The 22,920-nt window shown below is 36.7% G+C and overlaps 1 protein-coding gene across 4 annotated transcripts in view; it reads right to left on the bottom strand.

The window, feature by feature from the left end:
- dst (dystonin) overlaps positions 1-21,686 on the bottom strand; it is a 113,304-nt gene extending 91,618 nt beyond the window's left edge. Inside the window, exons 1-4 of one of the 4 annotated variants that reach the window (XM_028006944.1) lie at positions 21,270-21,686; positions 21,047-21,078; positions 18,674-18,862; positions 13,077-13,293 (exon numbers count right to left, since the gene is read on the bottom strand). In XM_028006944.1, coding sequence (XP_027862745.1) covers positions 13,077-13,293; positions 18,674-18,862; positions 21,047-21,078; positions 21,270-21,456 — 625 coding nt within the window. In that variant the 5' untranslated portion in view covers positions 21,457-21,686. Of the gene's footprint in view, positions 1-9,181; positions 9,268-11,296; positions 11,462-13,076; positions 13,294-18,673; positions 18,863-21,046; positions 21,079-21,269 lie in introns of those variants that run through there. The other 3 variants (XM_028006950.1, XM_028006946.1, XM_028006948.1) reach the window with 3 other exon arrangements.
- Between the last annotated feature and the right edge of the window lie 1,234 nt (positions 21,687-22,920).

Raw genomic sequence — 22,920 nt, forward strand, 5'->3', positions numbered from 1 at the left:
TAAGGCACGAGATTCCGTACTTTTTGACCCTCACATGCATTAATCGCAATTAAATATTTTAATCAGTTGATATCCCTAAAAATAAATCTATTCTTCTTTTTAAGTATAATTTAAAGTATTAGATTAATCTTCAGATAAAATACTTTAAACTTATAAGTTATGATGCTTATTTGATTTTGATAACAAATGAAATCGAATCCGATGTAAATTTTATGTTACAATAAAGTCAATTAAACTGAGGGTTAGATAGTAACATCACCAATAAAATACCAAAAATTGCTAAAGCTCAAGAAAATATAAGATATCTAAGGAAAAAGGCAGACATTCAGAGGTTCTGCTGTGTCATCGCTGATCCTTACATCATCGTGTAGTTGAATCACAGATGGGGAAAGCTGCTCAGACTGAAGAAGGACACCAACTCATACACTGCATTACATACAAATTCATCCAAAAAAGGAAATAACATAGACAAGTTGCTTACGTATTCCAGGAAACTGCCCAGCTCAGAGCAAAGGTCAGGTCAGAAAAAGAAATCATCGAAGAGCCAGACAGTAATGATTACCATACTTCATATGTTGACAATTCACTGATAACACACACACACACATACACGCACACTGATAGATTCATGACAAACACAGATACATCAGCTGGTATGAGATAGCATAACAGTAACAGATTTTTTATCATTATTATTTCCACCATGAATGTCTGAAAGTAATATATTTTGGAGCAGAAAAAATGAAGAAGAGTTGACCTGCGCTTCCAAGAAAAATATTCAAGGAAGATTTATATTGTGGTGCCCTCTGGAGGATCTTCTAAGAATAAAAAGCAGGATCCTTGGTAATTCTAAAAATCATTAAAGGTCATTTAATGTTTGACCATGAAGTGGACAGAATGGGGACCATATCAAACTAACAACAACAAAGATATGATAAAAAACAGTACCAAGGTGAGAAGTAATGTGATCATTCCCATAATTATCTGTTATTACACAACCTCAGCACCTTTATCACACAGATTATAGAATTGATAGCCCCATTTTAAAAATGGGGCTATCAAGAGGTCACCAATCTCCAAACAAAAAACATTAACTTGTGCCATATATCATAATTATTGTCCTTTTTTAACTCCTCATTATCTTTACAGTGTGGGTTTTTTAAGATGATTTACCAAGTCTGTAATGGTACTCTTCTTTGTGGCCAACACTGCTACACTAATTACTTAAGAGCTTATCAACATCCTTAGCCTTTTCCTGTCCGTCTCCCTCATAGGAAAAATACCCCCAAACTACACTTTTGCTTTTGCCTTTTGACCAAAGAGGATTGTAACTTTTCTTCTTCTCTGGAAGTAAAAGGTTGGTGTTTAACTTCCTGTAGGGGTGCACAGTTTGAGTCAGCAAATCTGTGTTCAGGTGAAAGGGGGAGGTTAAGTATCTGTTTGTTTGCAACACATTTGTGCAAAACTCTGTGCCAAAGTGAAATATCAATACTGAATACAATTAGTATCTTAAAGATATCATTTATTTTGTATCGCTTAAATTGAAATCACAATTTCTTTCACAATATTAGCACATGATCTCCAACAATGCTTAGAATGGTGGTACATGTCAAGGGATATTTCCATAGGTGGCATAAACCAAGGTCTCCTAGCAGAACATCGCCCAAAGCATCACACTGTTTCTGCCAGTTTGCTTTCTTGCCATAGCAAGTTCTGATGCCATGTTTTGACCAGATAAGCAGCACAGATGCTCCTGGCCATATATGTGATGTAAACAAATTAGGACCACATCTTCCATTGCTCTGTGGTTCAGCTGTGATGATCACAAGCCCTTTGTTGGTTCTACTGGCAGTGGATAGGAAAAAGGTATTCCCTTTCGCCAGAAAATGATGCAGCGATTCAAAGAAGAAAATGCTTCATGAATGGTTGATTGAGGACTACAGCCATACATGATGGCTGACCTCACCACTTATGAGACATTAAGAAACCTGCTGCTAACAACTTGGCACCAGGTAACACAACACACCTTCAGGGGTCAAGTGGAATGGATGTTGTGGGTGTTTTTGCTAAAGCAAGGGGGAAGCACACTATTATGGAAGTGCTCATAATAACAACCAACATAAAATGTTGCAGGAGACAGTTTTATCCAAGCTTTTGCATACAAATTATAGATCATATTTGGCTGAATATTTGCTGCTAATAGTCAATGTAGATACAGCCCCTCCTGAGAGACTACCACAGCATTCAAACTGGCTGCCTCAGACACTTATTTGTAGCAAAAGCACATGTACATGGCTATAAATAAACACAACCCTAAACTATGCTGCCCCTCCAACTGCAAGCCACATAATCTCTGCCACTTAGGTGACATCCTTCATTTCCTAATGTGCACTATGAAAAACTGAAGGAGAGTCATGCTTGTATAACTGAAAGGAGAAAAAAATGGTTGAAAGCCTGTTTTGAACCATGATTGCAGACTATTCACTCTATAATAAAGCTTAATACAATTACATATGTTTCGTATGTTGTACTCTAAACCTGCAGAACGTAGGGGTATGCAGGCTTGTTTAATAGGATAGAAGATAAATTGATGTCTTTTTAACAGCACTTGGCATCTCTGTGTTAAAAATCCTCACAGTCTGAGCAGAACTGAATCCAAAAGTCACTGCAATCAAAATCCAGCCTCCATAATCCTCTTGACCTTGTGTGACAGGGAAGTAAAACCATACAGACTAAACTAAAGCTTTTTACATTAATGTCAAGGGTAAGGACAAAGATTTGCCAAGTATTATTGAGCCAAAATCTGTAATCAAATGTATTTGTTGTGTTTAGATAATGAAAAACGTACATATGTTTGAAATAACTACTGTGCTGGACAGTTTAAAAATTGAATTAAGCCATTTTCTACTGTATAAGCTAACCAAATTTGTCTTTTAAGGAACCAAGAGAAGATGCATAAGCAACTGGCTTTATGCAGCACTAGTATGAGGAGGTTGGAACACGCCTTTATGAAATCTTTTAAACAGCAGAATAAAACCCTGGTCCATTCAGCAAACTCTCTCACATCTTATATGAACCTACATACACTTTGGTACCAGTAACTAGCAAACACATTCTGACTTTCACCTTATGACTACTTCATCACATTTTTAAAAGTGGCAAAAAAGTATTTCTGTTCAACTTTTAACAACAAGCACAAGACTGATAGTGATGGTGAGATACTTGTCGATACATTTCTGACATTCCTTGTGAGTGAGAAACTGCAGTCTTCTCAAAAAGGTAGGGCAGCATCACAACTATGTAACTGGAACAGCTCTGTAATTGAAACAAGTTGTCAGTATTCAAAACAGCCAAGGGAGTATTTGTTTTTTTCCATTGCTGGAGAGAAAAAATAAGAAAAAAAACTTTACAATGTCCAATAATGACTGCAAATACTCTACTCTATTTAAAGCATAAATATTGCCTGAACTTCAAAAATAAGTTTTAAAGGATAACTGTAGGATTGGAAAGATGCAATAAACACGGCTGTCTGAACATCACACTTGAGTACCAACACAAAGTCATCATTAACCCTCATATGTGCAGATGTAAAGGTGCCATTTTAAAGTAAAATACTCTCATTTAGGTGATCAGTAAACATAAAGACTTACTCCTTTATGTTCTCAAGCCTCTCAAAATTTACAATGGGGTGTTCAAATTGTGTGAATTTTTAAAATTTTGGCATTCCTCACAGAAATATTTGGAAGCCTGACTTTTAAAGTCAGAGTACAATCTCAAGTTCAAACTCATTTTGGCACCCACACATATAAACCATGTTGAAAGTTGAATGAAGATAACTGCTTATTCACATTTCTGTCATTTTTAATCCTACTAAGCCAAAAGCACCAGTAGGATGCAATTTCACACAACTGCAACAATAAGTTCATTCATAACATGCCAGAACAGCATTTGTTTAATCTGTTTGATGTTTTGTTTTCGTCCAGATTTAGGTTTTAAATCCAATTAAAAGAAAAATCTCACATACTTCTCAAAACAAACTTCCTAATTTAGCAGACAAAAATAGATGCTTCAACACGTTTGTTGGCCATCTATCATAAAAGTAAAGAAAGGAAGTCAGTTTGTCAGTCTCTCTGGACAGAGAAGGTGGGTGGTGCTGGAGAGGGAAGGCTGCAGAGCATGAGTCAGGGGAGGGACGGAGACTCACAAGATGATCTCATGTAAGAGGAGCTAAACAGAGCTGTGGTATGAGGCTCAGTCATACTTGTCTTCCCATCACCATGACAGCATACAAATACAACAGCGAGCATGCATCATTCTCGGGCATTAATATGATGCAACTGCATGGGACTGCAGTGCAGGCATAGTTTATATAACCTTCTATACAACATCACAGGGATACAGTTGTGTTGTATTCTGCAAGATCAGAACATCTAACCTTTTTAAAGGTAAATATATTGGGTATTTTGGATAGAACAGTTAAATAGAACCAGTTCATGATGCTATTGTAAAATTACTGAGAAGGAATAAGCGGACGAGGTTGTCCGCAACAACAAAGTTGTCCTGCATTCGCTGTTTCCAGTCAGAACTGAGGTATATTATGATCAGCAATTATAATAAACACACTGATTTTATATGTTCATTCTTTGTTAAACCTAATCCACCGCTTGTGCAAACCAAGGTAAATCTAACCAACTATCCATAGTTTTTTTTCGCCATGACTATAAAATATGCATACTGATCAGGAATGACATTGTGATCTTTGACTAATAATTTCTTTATGTTTGCACCCTTTAGTGGGAGAAATACATTAGAAAACAGGTGATTAACCTGTTCTCACAGTTGACTTGTTGGGGAAGAAAGGGAAGGCTTAAGAATTTGAGTGAGTGTGACAAGAGCTAAGTTGTTTAGGTGTTATAATACACAGTGCATCACAGTTTGTTGGTTGCGAGGCTGCAAAGTGACAGACTGGTCATGCTGGTCCCTGACGGCTGAGGTCTCAGTCAGCAGGGTAATTTGCCCTAGCACAAAGCACAAATTGGCTCAGGGACACCTTCAGGAGCCAAACAATGAGTTTGATATGTTCACATCACTTGTCCACCAACTACTCATATCTCAAGCCAACTGAACATGTGTGATGTGCTCGCCAAAGCTGTTACCATTAGCCTGGTAGTCATAATGTTATGCCTGATCAATGTTTCTGTATAAATACATCTTTGAGTAAGTGTAGTGCAGGATCCACCACTGGTTGAATGGCAGATGCTCTCATTTTATTTTTGTTTCCTGTTCTCTGAGGGCAAGAGCATAAATCCCATCTCATTATTGGGGGGCACCATAACAGTAAAATTTCTTAAGAGCAATTTTGGGGGGGGGTCGGCGAAGTTCCATTGAAATGTAACATAAAATGGTTTAAAAACTTTTTAAACCGCATTCAAGCTGCAGGACCAATAATGATTAGTAATGCACATCAAACATGTTTTATTCTCAGTAAGCAGCCTGCAGAAAAGTAAAACTAAAATTCAAATGTTGCTTAGGTATGAGTTTTGTTCAATCTCACTGATCTAATCTCTGCTACACCTTTACAAAAATTTAAGGTTCTAAATAAAAAAGCTTTAATGAGTAACTGCTCTTAATGAAATTCCTCGTAAACATTGATTTAGTGAAATGTCTCCCAATACAAGTTATGGCCTATTTAAATTATAACTTAATCCTTGTTAAGTTTTGGCATGTCATGGGTGACGAAGAACAAATAAGTAGATAGAAATGAATATCTGGGAAGAATCATAATTTAAAGGTAGCACTTAAACCACGAGAGTTTATATAGAAAAATATTCAAATTTTATTTTGCGGTTTTAAAGGCTCTACGTTGAAGACAGTGAGAAATAAAGGCATAACTTTTTGTAAATTTCTATCCGTTCTCTCTTCTATCCTCAGCTCCCACACACAGAGTTGGGTCCACTTGCTCAGCCCCTCCCTCCCTTTTCAAACTCTTCTAATTAACTAAAAGTTAAAGCGTTAAATATAAATGAGATGTTTGCTACCTGTAATAAAAAAAGCTTACGTCTATGAAAGCAGTGTAGCAGTTTTGCTAATAAGGCAGCTTATCATGATTCAGTCAAAGTAATAAAATAACACACTGCAGTCTGATTTTTATTGTTAATGTGTTTCTTCTTATTGAGCAGTGAAAGTAAATAAAATGTTTACATGTCTTTTGCTATAAGTATTTACTGGAGGGGTCCGGACCTCCCCAAAGCCCCTGGGATTTACGTCTATGTCTGAGGGAGATTTAGAGTCAAAACTCCACTGGGCAATGCCAGGAGTGACCTCCCAGATGATGTCACCTTTCAGGAAGTACTGCAAGTTCCAACAATTATGCTGTATTTATAACCATTAATTTGACCGTCTGCAAAATAAGGTTTAGTCTGAGCCTCACTCCACCTCCTTATTACATGTCCTGAATATAAAGTGAGCTAGTCTTCAGTAATTGGGAATATCAGAGACTCAGATGAGACATTACCTGCTGTGCTGGTTCTGCCTATCTTAAAAGTATACCTAAATTCATTTAGTTTTAAATGGTAATAAAACGTCCTAACAAAGAGGTTCACCCAACTAAGCAGGACACAAGTCTTGGACAATGCCCCCATAAAAACAATGTATCTTTTGTTCAATAGTAGACAGGCTTCACAGAGGAGACCTGCAGTCTATGTGTGGGCCAGTGGGCCATGTGAATGTGATGAGTGGGCTGTCAACGGAGAGCAGAGGGGCAGGGCTGAGCCCAGGAGGCTGGACAAAGGCAGTGACTGTGCAGAAAAAAGCAGAATATTATCTAACTCCCCACTGCATGTGATTATAAAGGTATTAAAAACTTGGTTCAGTCATATCAACATTTTCTTTAAGAATCTTCAGTGGTCTGTTAGCTGATAATGCAGAATAAATGAATTTACAGTCAGCACAGCCTCAGAGACTCTTGCAGACCACACCCTACAACACAGCAGAATATTTAGAGCTACACGAACAACGGCTAATGGTGTTTGGACATCAAGATTTGATCAATTTTGCTACTAAGCAAAAAGAAAACAAAAGAAAATCTGTATTTTTTTTAGTTTAGTTTTCTCTTTTTTTGAGAAATTAGACAGTTTAATGTTTAGGGAAAACTTTGAAGAAATAAATATTATAAGTGCACACTATAATTATATAGCTGTACCAACCATCACAAGCAATTACTTACTAATTTGGGTTTTGACAACAGAAAAACAAATATAGCTTGCTGCTCTTAATTACGAAAACGTGGTGTTTAAGAGACCAAACACCATCTAAAAAATGGAAAACAAAAATTACTGACTGATCCATTTAATCTACTCTGATGACAGAGCAAAATCCACTGTTGTGAAACTTAAATGGTCCCTTCATGTTTGACAGCCTACCCAGCAGGCTCAGCTAGAACAGCATGCTCCCATTTAAAATACAACATGGCTGTTGTGTGTGCCTAAGAAGCCATTCCTTTAACCCATTCCCAAAATTTTCAATCTTTTGTCCAAGAAACCTGCCTTACTTCTCAACACTAGTAGGTGTATTATTAACACACAAAACTGCATAAGTATGTGTTATTTCAGCAACTGAATCATGAAGAACTATTTGCGATCTGCATTCAATCAAAGAAGTCTCAAAGTCTATGGTTTCTTTATATACAGTGTAGAACTTCATGGGTCTAAAATTTTTAATTTTGCCAATTTCTCCAGTTATTGAAATAAATTTAAATTAAAAATCTGTTCAACAATTCCTTGAACTGACAAAAAGGAAAGATAAACACATATAAGCAACAGGATTAACGTAACTCTTGGGTAAGTAGGGCTGCATTATATGTGAAAACCATGAGATGGTGATACAAAAAGAACACATTGATATTGGTCACAATACATCCACATTTCCCTCCCTTCTGTCTCTCTCATGTGTGCTTTCAGCACTCTCTTGGATTGTAATCTGTGCCAGATGTGAAGATCTATTGCAGTGAGATTCCGGTATATTTTAAAATTATATTTTTATTGAATCCCAAACTTTGCAATAATTATGGTACATTGCACAATCTGATGTAAAAACAGCCACATAAATGCAATATAATTGTGAAGGCCTATTAGTAACACAACATAGACTTTATCTGACCTACTCAGAGCTGGAATCTACAAGAAATACTTGTTATGAAATTTTACAACTTGATCTACATTGGATGTTTTTAAAATCACAAAAGTTTTTTTAATATTATTATTAATCAGTTAAATACCTCTAAATATCTAGTTTTAAAAAAGGATATTTTTGATTTCAACAACCTAAAAGCAAACATTTAAATATAAGAATGTATTTGTCTCTGTTTGTTAGGTTGAAGTAAACCTTCTCTTGTTTTATAACTGTCCCTAAAACTGTTTTGTTTACTGGCTTGTTTGCTTGGTTACTGCTACTGATTTTACTTTTAAAATGCATCCCATTGATTCTCCATGCATCACAAGGAGCAAAGCTCGAGGCTCTAGGTAGCTGAATAAAGGTCAAGCTAACTTTAGGTAATAATAAAGACAACAACGTTGTCAAGGGTTTAGATAACGGTTTGGATAGAAAGTGATTCAAGTAACAAAGAAAAGAACACTTTAAAAGGGAATATGTTGATCTTTTCTAACGGTAGGGTAGACAAACACAGACAACCAAGACACATTTCTCAGCTTGTTGTTCATTTCTAACAGTGTTACAGAAACCAGTAACTTCTGCAAATAAAAATGTGTCGATATGACACTTCAGTGAATGTTTTTGTTTAAATACCTCTGCGCCACTAAAGCATTTTTTAACCTTATTAATGTATCACTTCAAACAGACTGTTCATTGACTCCTTAACTCTCTAGTGAATAAATGTTAAAAACCTCCAACATCAATTTCTCCTCCATGGCTTTAATCTGTAACCTGGGTAGATGGGAACAGGAAACTCAGAGTTGGCAAAAAATAAATTATCAGCTCACAGTGGATCTAATTTGCAGCATCAATGGCTTAAACATCACAGAAAATTATACAATTAATAAAACTTATTTTAGCATAAAGTGAGGTGAACACAGATCACAAAGTACACTGCTGCTGTAAGACTACATTGGATGCAATAAACTGTAAAATTATAAAATTATCATTATTTTTGGAAATGTGCCCTTACCCTTCAGTAAAAAATTCATCATTCATGCAACAGCTGGTGGGAAGACAAATATTCCCAAAAATCTGTCCATAACATGTGGAAACTGATCGCAGACTGGCTGAAATGGCTGAAAACACAGGAAATAAGTAAGCTTTCTATTTGTCACACCCCATCTGCCTGAAGACAACAGCTATGGATTACTAATGATGCTCCATCATATGACTCCTTCAGAGCCCTTCCAGCACAGCTGACTGGGCCTACTGACAAAAAATCCTCAACAGCTGAAAGAACATGCACACATATGCTGAGTATTCACAAAAGAGCAAGGCATTTGTTGCTTATTGTTCTACTGACTTACTCTGCGTTTTACTGAGACACAAAGAGTTCAAAAACCACTGCTGTCAGTTTGAATTTAGCCTGTTTCTATGTCTTCAGGTCTGACCTGAGGATACATGTGTCTGATATTGCCAAGCTCAAGCAGAGTGGACCTCGAATCTGTGATGGAATGATTCTAATTAATGTGGTACTCTCAAGAGGCATGGCAATGAGAAGTGACATGAGCTGCTGATGTAAGATGACTTTGAGCCATGTTATAAGATATTGTACTGCCTGATATGGGAGACTTCACGGGTCATAACAGCACCACACAATGAATTTTATCTCTGTACAAGAAATCAAACCAAGTCAACTAAACAAATAGGGATGGTTACTGTATGAAAGTTTACGAGGTTTAAAACAGATTTTTTTTGTCATACTGTTCATATGGTTTGAAGTTCTGAATCGAGATAAAGTGCCTTCTCTGGATATAAAGGATACCTGTAGCTAGCCCAACTAATCTACCAGCTAATGTTGTGATGGTCACTCCAAAAATAATCACTTGTCCTGAATCCACTTTGTAACTAATTTGGTCATGCTAATGGCTCACCAAGCACTGTGTGTCTATGATTTAGTAAGGAGGCTTCATTCACTGAATACTGGTGACCAATAGAATGAACTACTTCAGCAGAGTGCTGCCTCAACCCCACTTGCTGCTAGCCCAACAAGCTAGCAACAAATGAGCAACAACAGACTGTAGTACAAGCTGAAGTACTACTATCAGTTTGTAGCACTTGTGCTACTTTATAAAGAGAAGAATCGCAAGAAGGATACTTTTTCATGATAATTCTATCCAATTTAGTCACTCAAAAGAGGACTTCTAAATGTGGAGGGTAATTGTTCTAGTACGTGCAACAAACTCAAAACAAGTAATTTAATAGATAACATTACTATGACATCATGTAACCTTGTTATTTTTATTTAATGTAATCATCCTAATATCACATTGGCCCATGCCTTGCTGCAAAACATAACTGGAGCTATTTGCTAGGTTTGGTCCCAAGAAACCATGAGGTATGTGATAAAATCAATCAAATATGGTCAATTAATGTTTTCAGTACACGTTTAAACTTCTTTTTCTTTTGAAAAATGTATTGCAATTACAGAATAATTTTAAACTTTACATTGAACAATAGTATAAGCCAAATGTCTCCTCCATGTTCAAGCCACAATGTTCTCGGCTGTTTTAAATGTTGAAAATATATTCTACAGTAATAAGAGAATGGCATTTTAGGTAAACAGGACAAATACAAGTCAGTTCACTGATATTCTAATTATTAATAAACCTTTCCAAGAATTACCAAGCATGTTTCTTTTGTTTCATTTGGAAGTTAGTTTACAACTCAACAGAATAAATTGTTAGACGTGCAATTCTTTTGCGCATGTGTATTATTAAAGGAGAATTTACAGAATTCCAAAAATATACAGACCTTTACTCTGACAAAGTAACAGAGCTTATTAGGTTTTAAGCAAGCAAACTACATGTAAATAATTACTGTTTTTTTCTTATTTTCTGCCCTTTACTTTTTTATCAATTTAAATCACGATAAGCACTATTGTTATAAAAATTTGTTTTTTTCTTTCTAAAATTCAGACTTAATGTGATGTCATGCGGGAAATATTCCCATTCTCCCATTGAAACCTGCCAGTCAGCAGAGAGGAAAAGGGAGCAGGCTGACATTTAGCCACTTAACTGTCAAGCAGTGACCGGGCAGATTTCTTCATCGCTTAAAAAGCCTCGCGTTAAAGATCCGCTCCTACCTTTATATTTTTCCAATACGTCCTCATAGGCTTGGAGGTATTCCTGTTCGTCCGAGAGCACATACCCCTGCGGCGCGTACTGAGCCATAACCCGGGCTTCACAAACTGGACGCTCACCAGAGACGGAATGGGACACAGCATGTGTGTCGTTGTGTTGCTCTACATGCTTGTGTGTTCATGCGCTTGTGTGTATTTGCTGTGGGCTTGAGAGTGATCGGCGCTGTTGTCGTTCTGAAGGAAACGCCCTGAAGCCCTCCCTTGTCTGCGGTCTGACCAATAGAAAACGCTTCCTCTGTGATTTTACAAGACTGATAGGAAGGACTGCACTGTAAAAAATAATCAATGCCCGTCTTCACAACCCAACCCAAAACTGAAATTAAAACTAATGTGTTTAATTGTTGTATATTGCACAGTCTTACTAAACCAGACTTAGTTAGATTCTGAAGAAAATATTACTAAAAATGGGCCGACATTATTTTAATGTCATGGATAAAAAAAAAAATTGACAGCATTAAATATTAATGTAAACAACCTTTTCATTGTTTTCCAAAGCTACTGCTTTCTTTATAGCATATGACCATATGACCATGTGCCATTTTAATCTGTAGATGCAAACTGTTTCCATAAGTGGAAAATGCCCTTTTAACAACAATATGTCTCTTTAAAATTTCTTATGTTTCAACATTAACATGTAACATACAAAAAAGAAATTCCAAGTCACTACTTAGCTTTCGATCTCAAACTCCTGGAACCTGTGGTGCTCCTCACAAGATGCCTTTTTTTACATATAATTAATTCAAACATGTAGTATATAAAACTATAGCGTTGAAAAATAAGACACAACTGAATATAAAATATCGGTACTGCAAATGAAATGACTAACTTACTGCCATCCAGTTGTTAAGTGTTGTAAAATTTACAAAAAACTTTATAGGCTACAGTGATACATGTATCAGCTCACATTCAAGCAAAATACTTCACTGTCTTCTTTATGGCATTGTGGCCATAGTGTTATGCTTATTATGCTCAAGATTCTGCTTCAGACATGATGTGTTCACTGTTTAACAACTTGCCTGGAAACTTAAATTCTTGAGGGTTTTTTTTAGAACTTGTGGAGGACTGGTGTGATATTTGTAATTTTGATTGAGAATCAGAATAATCAGAATTAAAACCAAATTGTTGGTTTTTTTATTATATTTATTTTATTAGCAGAACCGGTCCAGAAGACTAACCAAAATAGTTTGTAAATACATGAATGTATTTTTTACAGTGTCAAAAAAATGAGCGTCCGGTCAATTTTATCCGTTAGTATTATTGCACTTTCAATTGCTCTCCATACCTGCTATTGATTTCTTGTAACTTTCATAAATCCACAAAAGTAAAGTTATGTTTATTCTGTGTTTAAATCAACTGGGATTTTACTGTCAGAACAGATCTTTATGAGCTTTAATTGAGACAGGACGCTGCAGTTATGACTGCAATTTTATGATATCAAGATGTGTCAAAGTAACACTATAAAACGATTAGGTGCCATAAAGGCAGCTCACCACGCATTTCATCACGTTTTTATCAACCTGATTTCTTAAAGGTCTTATTGTTTCATTAACATTCAACGTTGAAAATAATATCCATAGGAAATTCTAAATACATAGGAGCACATCAACAACATCACGGATAATATAACCACACATAAATCCCATTATTGCTCATTCAGTCTTTGTTTTGATTTGTTTTCTCTCTCGATCTCTCTCTCTAACTTAACAAGGTGCGCGTCCCTCACCTGCGATCCTGAGCACAGCTCTCTCCGCTGGATCCAGTATGGATCCTCCCTGGATCTTCCTCTTGGACCGCTCGTGTCTCGGCAGGTTCCAGGGCAACGTGTCGCCGGGTGCCGGCGACGCCGATCCGGATTTGACACTGCTGTAGTCATCCTCGTCAGAGATGTCTGCCGAGGAAGACATGGAACAGTGCAGGGAAGGGTTCCCCGAACTAGAGCTCTGTGAGACAAAAGGAAACGAACAATGTCTTGATTATACACACACACGCACACACACATATATACGCACACATATAGATGAAAGGCTAAAAGGACAGAAAACACCGCCAGGCTGTGATCGCATTTTTCTCACCATGACTAGTCAAGGTGCGTAATGTGCGTGCATGTTATGAGTGACATGGGCCACCAGTTCACAGTGACCCAAAACAATAAAATACTGAGCCAAATAAAAGCAAGACGAAAAGCAATAGCATCTAGCTCCCCCGCCAGGTCAAGTCTAAGACTTACCACAGTATACATGGAGACCTGTCAGCTGGAAGAAGAAAAAGAAGGAAAAAATATATAATCCTATTCGGGCATCATTAGCTTCTCCCTTCAGTCATTTATTTTAGGGGTGCCACACCCTTCCAGGGATGCTCCGGACTCTGTTTCCCCCTTAAGGCAGCATCAGGGATGCGGAGTGATGCAAGATTTCCTGAGGACCGACAGAGGATGATGCCGGTGGGTGCTGTGTGTCGAGGCTGAGCTGAGCTAAACCGTGATGGGAGAGCAGACTGCATGTGTCTGCGCGTCATACCCGGCAGCCAACAGCAGCAGCAGCTTCGGTTCTGTCGGCGGTGTTAGAGCGCCATCTCTTACACAAAGGAAGCTGTTGGCTGTAAACATCCCCCTCATAAAGGGTACAATAAGTTCCAGAGACACGCTGCTTTCACAATGGTGACTTCAGACGTAATTCCACAACAAAATGTAGGGCTCAGCACAAAGAACGCACGAACTTGTCTTTTCACCTATCATAGGATAGTTACCTGAGAAAAGTTTAGTTGCGCATGAAGATTTCTGTTACCAAAATTCATTGGTTCCTTTAAGATTCTTTAAGTTTGGCTATTCATTGGCTAAAGTAAGGGGTGAATGCCTCTGTTTCTGTAGTCATTTCCTGCTGCACCCTGACACTCCCAGTTTGAGCAATAGAGCAAATAAAGACAAACACATCCCTAAGGAAGAGGGTTGGGTGAATTATATACTTGTACAATCACGTTCAGTTTGCCTGGTGATCAGGGACTTTAACAGGGCTTTCCAGGGCAGTTGCATCGGGCCCAAAGGCTTGGAGGAGCAGCAAAATAATTAACTTATTGTTTTTATTGTTACTTTACTAAGTTTTGAAAATTGAACAGATGGAGGTTTTATTCAATAATTGGATTGAATAAAACTGAAAGAAAATCTATCAGATGATCAAAAAGTCTATAAAAAAATGAGACAAGCATCTCTCAAAAGTTACTACAAAAGCATAAAAGCTATCAATCAAAAAATAGTTATTACTTACATTTCTTTATAAATAGGTAGAGGTGCACTGATTGCAGGTTTTTGGTCAATCACCTATTAACGATCTGTGCCTGACCTGCCGTTTCAGATTTTGGCCGATACCCTTATTTATTTTTTGTCTGGAATGTTGTTTAACATAGCAATAAAGTGGTTGAGTTGGTGCTGGTGAGTTAACTGCAAGCATGCATACATGACCTGGTGGGCCAGTCTTTCAGTCAAATCTCTCTCTCCACAGAGCATAAGAGGACAGTGGTTGATTTTCAGACCTTTGTTGAGGTAGATCAAATCGAGGGTTTCCCAAGCCAATCACCTATCTCCCAAAATAAAGGAAATTGGTGTAAATAAATCAGTACACTCCTACAAAAATGATGCTGAAAAACATTTATCAGTGGAAAAATATTATTATTACTGTTATTATTATAGCAATCACATGCTTAATCAATTTGGCAAGGTGCTTTTTTTTGCTGATATTGTCAGTATTATTTTATTGTTATTATAACAGTCTGTGTATTATTTGTCTGAAGAGCTCCATGTGACAATGGAACATCTCCTTGCCAAAGCGATAATCTGTTGCTCCTTCCACAGATTCTCTACCAGATTCCAGTTGGGACTCTGACTGGGCAACTCCAAAATGTCAACATCAATAGAAGTTGATGTTCTATTTAGCAAACATTTTAGCAAAATTAAAAAGTTATCTTAAAGCTAAACCAGTCAGGGGTGTGAATAATTTTTGGCACAACAATAGACAACGAATAAGCAACTTTTTGAAAAGGTGTTTATGTTATATTACTGACTGGGAACTCAGAAAATCTTACTTCACAAACAAAATGCAACAAGTGCATAATCCGTGGTCCATGCCTCCTTCTTTGTCTTTGGTTTGCTTCAGTGACTGAGTTACATTACCATATACAGGGTGGCATGGTTCTTAAACATTTTGTCCCACCTTTTGGATTGATGAAGACATTTCTAGAAATGATGATGAGTTTAAGAGAAATGTGTTAGACAGAAAAAATATAAATATGACTCAAAACTTTGACACTGATGTGTACCTATCAATATATCTATTGAAACTTTAGTCCAGGAATCAACTTCCTCTTAAATCTGATGTATCACCCTGTTTGTGATAAGTCATTTTATGCTGTCTGAAACACATGGATCTTGTGCTAAAATAGTAGCTGATATAAACATAAGGTGAACAGTCCCTGTGCAGACATCTTGATAATTAAATAAAAATCTAATAAAATACAATGAATGAAACATTCAACATATAATCATTTCTGATTACAAATGGGTGCAACACTCTTTTGTAAATATTTTACAAATTCTTAAAAACAAAAAAGAAACCTATTATTTATTATACTACCATAACTTTAAAAGCCTAGTAAAGTTACTTTTTCTTTTTCTGCACCCACAACAGTTAAAATATGTATGCTTTTTTTTTTTTTAGACTTCAGGGACACATATTTGCAAAATAGGAGTTTGGCATTTCTATCCACTTTTGTTCTTTTGCATCTATAAATAGACTAGATGTCTATTGTTTGTGTAAAGAATTTTTCAGCAGGGCCCGCAGAATCACTTCTCGTTTAAAATAGATGCTGCAGAACTGATGAAAGCAACACTTTGTGAATAATAGCAGCATCACTGCCTCCTGTTTCATCAGATTAAAACTGAGTCATCCAGAGGCAGCTTAATGTTACATTTATATTATGATCATACTCCCGCTTATTCAAAATATGAAAAAGTGAAAGGATATATGGCTTAAGATATCCTGTTTTTCCAGGGGAAAATGAAAATTTAGCTGAGTAAATCTGACACTGTACAGAATCCCTGTAGAAGCAAGGATACAAGAAAGATCAGAGACCCACCTCACAATGACTCATTTCTCTCCAGGGAGTGACCTTAAATTATTACTTGGCAAAGTCTACACTGTGGTTGGCAAGTTTAAAAAAACATTGTGAGTAAAACATGAAAAAAAGCACAAAGTTTTCATGCTCATTTGATAAAACATTTAGTTTTTGACAAGATTCGTGCAGGTAGCGAACGTCTTTAAGAGTTAGACATGAAATAAGACACGTCTGCATCGGTTTCCCTTTCTGTCAATAAAATGTGTTGTCATTAGCTCCTTTGCACTGGTCTGGACCAGTTAAACAGATTAAACACTGTAGACATGTTCTTATCGACACAACCACTGTAAATCTGTCATCTTGACAATCTAGGACTGTACCACAAAAGAGGGTGGAATGATAATAAGCCTAATTATACAAATTACTGCTTCTTTTCTGATTCAGGCTGAACCCTGACATGGTAAAATATGTTTGGTCATCGTGGGATTCTTGTGATTTTACAAATTTGCTAATTTTACGAATTCTGCCACGTGTCTGTTTATGTTACACTTATGGTCAATTTATGGAAATTATTGCTTAGTTGAAAGTAAAATTGGTGACAAAAAATTATGTAAAACCAAGCTTTGGCACAGCTATGCTGGATCGTGTTTGTTGAAGACTGCAATGATTAAAAACCAATGTGTCCCTGTGATCTCCAGCTATCATACAGCAAATAACAGGACTACACAGATCAATAGGTTCCTTTGAACTATTAGTCACTTCCAACATAACACAAAATTTAACGAAGAGATCACAACTACAACTACTGCAGAATAGATAGGGTGAGGGTTGAAGTTCACCTTCACAAAACATAAATCAGAGCTGCAACGGTTTTTGCTCAAAGCATAAATATGAATTAGAATGACTTAAAGCCAACTAAAAATTTTAGTAATACTTAACAATAGCATTTCACAAATGCTTTCCATTTAGTCTGAGTGAGCTTGAGCAAATTTGCAAATAAGTAGCAAAAGTCCCAGTGTATGTGCAAAACCAAAGGAGATGTTCCCCAAACACTTGAAGCTTTCATTCAGAAAATTATCCACAAATAAGTACCACACTTATTAGATATTTTTTATAATCAAATCTTTTATAATTTTCCAGCCACTTTATAATTATGCATTACTATGTTTTGGTCTATCATGTAAATCCCAATGAAATACAATGACATTTGCGGTGTGAAAGTGGTAAGTAGTTTTTGTGTAATATATGAAATATATATTTTCAAATATTTGTTATACATGAATATATGTTTTAAGTAACGTTCATACAAATATTTGGACGGCCAACTTTCCAAAGGAACCAATGTGTCCACACCCGATAATCCCATATGCTTAGAGCTCTTTGTACTTTTCCAGCTAGACAATAAAAGCAAGCAATCATTGTTCTGATCAGGAAATGGGTTCTGTCTCTCCTTAACATTTTGACCACACAATCTGAAAAGGTAAAGTGCTCTGCTGAGAATAAAACCTTTGCGCCATATGGCACATAATAAGCAGGGCATATCATGTTTACAATTAAAGCTGAGGGACTGAAATGAACAGATATGGCTGGACTAACAGCAGGTACCAGCTTGAACAAGAGGACTGAATAAAACTCAAATATTACCATAAAAATGAATTATTTTGAACCGCAACGTTGTAGCAGGCAAGAAACAACTATCACCATTTCAATGACAAGCTATGTGACGTTTTTTGTATAAATGTGTAAACTTGAAATTTGATTCTCAATCAATATTTTTTATTACTCAAAACTTCCACTTACACACGTTTCACTCTGGTTTCTTCTTAAAAATACCTTTTTTTTCTCCGTCCCAGTTCCTCAAAAGAAAATAGTATTAATTTCATTAATATCCCCTAAAATTATTCAGAGGGGGCTTTATTTTATGTTGTGCTAACAATTGCTACTTGTATATGTTAGTAGATCACTCATAATTTAATGAAATGGCAGATTTTATCTTCATATGTCACATAATTCTTACGCATAATAACTGTCCAGAGATTACCTATGTAGAGATCAAAGTTCAAAAGCACACCTATATGCAAGCCCTTTAAATAAACATGTTTTTAAGATCCTAAATGTTCAAAAGCACACAGAGGCCCCAATAGTGGATAAATCAAATAACCTGTACCACTTCATCATCTGTGTTAATGATGGTTACCATTAGGGAGGGATACCTACAGCTTTACGAGTGGGAGTGACTTGCACAGATTGGTAAAACTCTGGTGGGAGTCTCTTCTTCACTTTACGTTTTCTCACAGTCGAGGATACATCAGGTTCACTCTCTGGAACCTCGACTAGACTGGGCTTTTCTTCCGTCACTCGGGCGTGCACGGTCCTTCTTAGGTGACGTGGACTGTGTCTGAAACCCTGTGACAAACAATGAAATGTCAAAAAGGCACAGATGTTACACATTCAACACAGAAACTGTCTCACATTTAAAGATGCAAAAATCCTGAGTTCTAGATGTTTTTCACATCAAATGTGAAAAACATTTTGTGCTTCCCACACCAAATGTGAAAAACATGTAATGTGAAAAACCCTGAAGAAGAACAAACTTGAATAAACTGGTTATTGCACCTCTGTTAAAATGAGCAATTTTGAGATGTAAACATTTTGACTTGAATAAATAATTTCAATATTTACTGCTGTGTAATTGAGGTGAAAATCATATATATGCTGATGGAAAATTGTAAGAAAATTAAAACTGCAGTTACTTGGTTGCATAAATGTGCATGCTTTGTTGAAACCCCTTTTGATCAGATTTCAATCTTCAGTCTTCTTAAGTTCACATTCCCCAACAACTATAGCAACACTCGTCTTGTTGAAATTAAGATGACCTGTCCTTGTTGTTCTAAAATCTCCTAAAACCTTGTGTAATGGACTCATGAGACCTAACTTGAATTTTTAGGCCATAATTTCAAATAGGAGGTTTGGCACAAAAAACACACTGCCATGACTGGCAGAGACCCAAACACAGAGACAAGGATGGGATGAGCAAGCTGCACTCAGGCATGGAAAAGGCTGTGGAAAAGCTGAGGAAATAAATAAACGCTAGTAAATAATCAAAAATGTAAAATACTGAAACACAAAGAGGTCGGACGGATGGGGATTAAGCAACAAATTGCTTGTCACCGACAAAAACACTATATTCATGGAATATGATGGTGGCAGCATAGTCTTATGGAGTTATTTTGCCTATTTATCTTTAGATGGAACTGAGATTTTGTTAAAGCAAATTAAGTTAAAAATATGTCAAAATATTATTTAATTTTGTCCCAAACTTTTATGTCTTTGAAAGGCACAAATGAAGAGCGATTTCATCAATCACCAAAATAAAATGATCTCATGAGACCGAATGTAAAGCTCTGGTATGGGCTTTACATTCTGTAAAGTCCATTTGTCAAGAACTAAATCTGACAAAAAGACTGTGAGGTTACCAGAGGGGATCCTACAACTTGGAACATATTTGATTTTGAGAAGTTTTGCAGGCAGAGGTGACTAATAATAATCTGTCAAGTCAAGATGTGAGATGCTTACAGAGTTCTAACAAAAAAGTCTCAATGCAGAAATTGCATCAAAGATTGTGTAAACACACTATAAAAACACATTCTGAAAGTTCGCTTGACTTTCGGAAGTCAAGAAAAAGATATTTGCTTGATTTCCATGTGTTCTGCACAATTGAGTTGTACAAGACACATATCTTATTACATGTGTTTAAAGAATTTTAATTATTATATATTTTTTTCTTTCAGGCATTTGGAATTTTAACAGGGAGAACTGTATAAATCTTAAAATTCATGTTGAAATAGAATTAAAAATAAGCTTTTTGCACCTACTTTTGTTTTTCTCACTCTAGAAGGTTTATTAGGAGACAAAAGGATATGGTTTAACTGAAGGTCCACAACAGCCTTGATGTCCTTGAATACGATACTCTATGAGAACAGAATCTCCCTGGATTCTGTATTGAACCCAAAGGGTTCAATAACATGACCTACTATGTTAAACTAGCTCTTGATTTTTTATTTTAAAACGGATGGAAAATATCAGTTTGTACTAACATTACAGAAATATATTACTTTCCAGATATACTGAAACCACGTCTTTCATATGTCAGAAAGTTCCAGCAAAACACAGAAATCCTGGTATAAGGCTAAGGCAGTTTTTCACACTTGATTTAGACAATTTTCATGATTTGTTTGGATTGAAAAGCAAGCAAGAAAAACAAACACATTATCTAGATTAATATGTTGTTTTGGTTTTTATTTGGCCTGAATTAGAAGGCTTTCTGTTGGTTCAATTACCTCATGTTTGACAATTATAAGAGCACATGCAAAGTCTTAATTCATTTAAACTGCAAAACCTCTTCGCCAACATTATTTATTGATAATGGTTGCGCATTGCGCACATCTACAGTGCCTGAAATAGTCATGCAGTCCTGGGTAAAAGTTCAAAGAACCTAACTTTGTGAAGCTCATGTATTTCAGAAGTGGCCTACTTGACCAAACTTTAGTCAGTGTATTAATGACAAAACAATGTGAAAGGTTATCCTACCTCCGATCGAAAATGATGCGTTCGGAGACCAACTACAGAACAGATAACAGATATTACATTAGACTTTGATCAAACACTCTTTTAAAGTGTGAAACTGCACAATAATTCTCAGATTTATAATGTCTGTTAATTACTACCGCACGAATGCAGAAAACAGCATGCACAATAATGTAGACTAAGCAGTTAGGGATGGTGAGATGCGGCTGGCCTGCGCTGTACTCACCGCGACTCCTGGAGCGTCCCCCGGATAGCACAGATTTCATAGGATGTTTCCCATTTCGGAGCCTGCGATGCCAGCAGCAGAAAAATAAAATCGTCGCAATAGTCCCGAGCAAAAGCAGCAAAAGCAACAGAACACACTGAATACTGTATGGCCTTAGCAGGACCAAAAACGCCGCAGCGATCATCATAAGGCGAAATATAGGACAGCTCCTTCTGCTCCAGACAGTTGCCTCCTCTCCTGTGCGCCTTTTCACCACTCAGAGCTCGGGATGCGGCTAAAGACGTTCGTTGGCATACGTGGAGTATCACACTGCAAAACGTGGAGAGCGCACAGGGTTAAAGTGGACAGTCCAGGCTAGAGATGTAATTTTTGTGAGGTACAACGCATGACTCAGCAGAGAGGCGCATCTTTTATTATTTATTTCATTTCCACAAGGGGCAGGGAGAGTCAGCAGATTTATCCCAGGCAGCGCTGCGTCTGCTGCAGAGTGGCCTGCCCACCAGGATAACGCTGCAATATTTCACACTGTCCTATTGGACGGTCGGACGGATATCTGTGTCAGTCACATTGTGTCAGCCCAGTTCAGATGCTAAACGATGAATGCTTTTCTGCCAGTTTTGTTTGGTAATAGTCTGTGGCTTTCCAGTGTGATACAGATCTTGATGTCCAAAAAATACCTATCTGGTAAATAATATACATAAAATGGGATTGTATTCTAGCATTTTCAGAATTTGGGAAGGTAATCACCACATAGAAACCTTTTCTGGTCATAATCCAGCGCTGATTATAAACTTTGGATGATGTAAATTTTCTGCAGTAAAATGAGAGTCAAACAGGAATAAAATAAACTGAGGAGCAGATGTATTATCACAAAAGCAAAGCATGGAAGACCTCTGATTGCTTCATGAGGCTACAGAAAAATGTGCGCATTTGATTTTGATTGTAGCCTAATCAAAGTGAATTGTGATGGTGAGACTAGGACTCAGACATAAATAGCACAGAAGCTGGCCACAATGTCCCACGTCTCCTAGGAAACGAGCCCAGACATGTGGGAAGTTATTCTGACGTTTGACAGCATATCCAGAAGAGAAGAGCTTCAAGGCCATGCGTCAACACCTCCGTCATATTGTGAGTGGCATCATTGAGATCATCTTATTGAGCACTAAGATCTCTTATAAGAGAGACCAGTTTTGATAAAACAAATAAAATTGCAAACACAGCCACAATACAACTTAAGAAATTTGACTCAATTAAATAAGCTAATAAAATAGGAACTAAAAACGAGCAAATTTCAGTTCTGATCTATAAGTTTTAAATAAGGTTGTGTGACTGCGTGGTTTGTCCTGATACTGATGTTAGATGCACATTCACAAAATTAAAAAAAAATTTAATTCAAATTTTACGTTTTTGGATTCCACCAAAAGCACACTTAGCTATAGCCTATCCAAGACTGTCTAAAAGACCTGGAGCTCATTGCAAAAGATGAGTGGTCAGTTAACTGCTGTAAATTTAAACAAATTTAGATTAAATAACTCAGAGGGGATTAACTAAGTTGTGACATGACTCTGTTAAAATATAAGTAAATATATCCGATTTAACTGCTGGCAACACATCATGGTGGATACTTTAACGTAGCGACAGAAAAATATAG

This window comes from Xiphophorus couchianus, chromosome 22, assembly GCF_001444195.1.
Source record: "Xiphophorus couchianus chromosome 22, X_couchianus-1.0, whole genome shotgun sequence".
Classification (NCBI taxonomy): domain Eukaryota; kingdom Metazoa; phylum Chordata; class Actinopteri; order Cyprinodontiformes; family Poeciliidae; genus Xiphophorus; species Xiphophorus couchianus.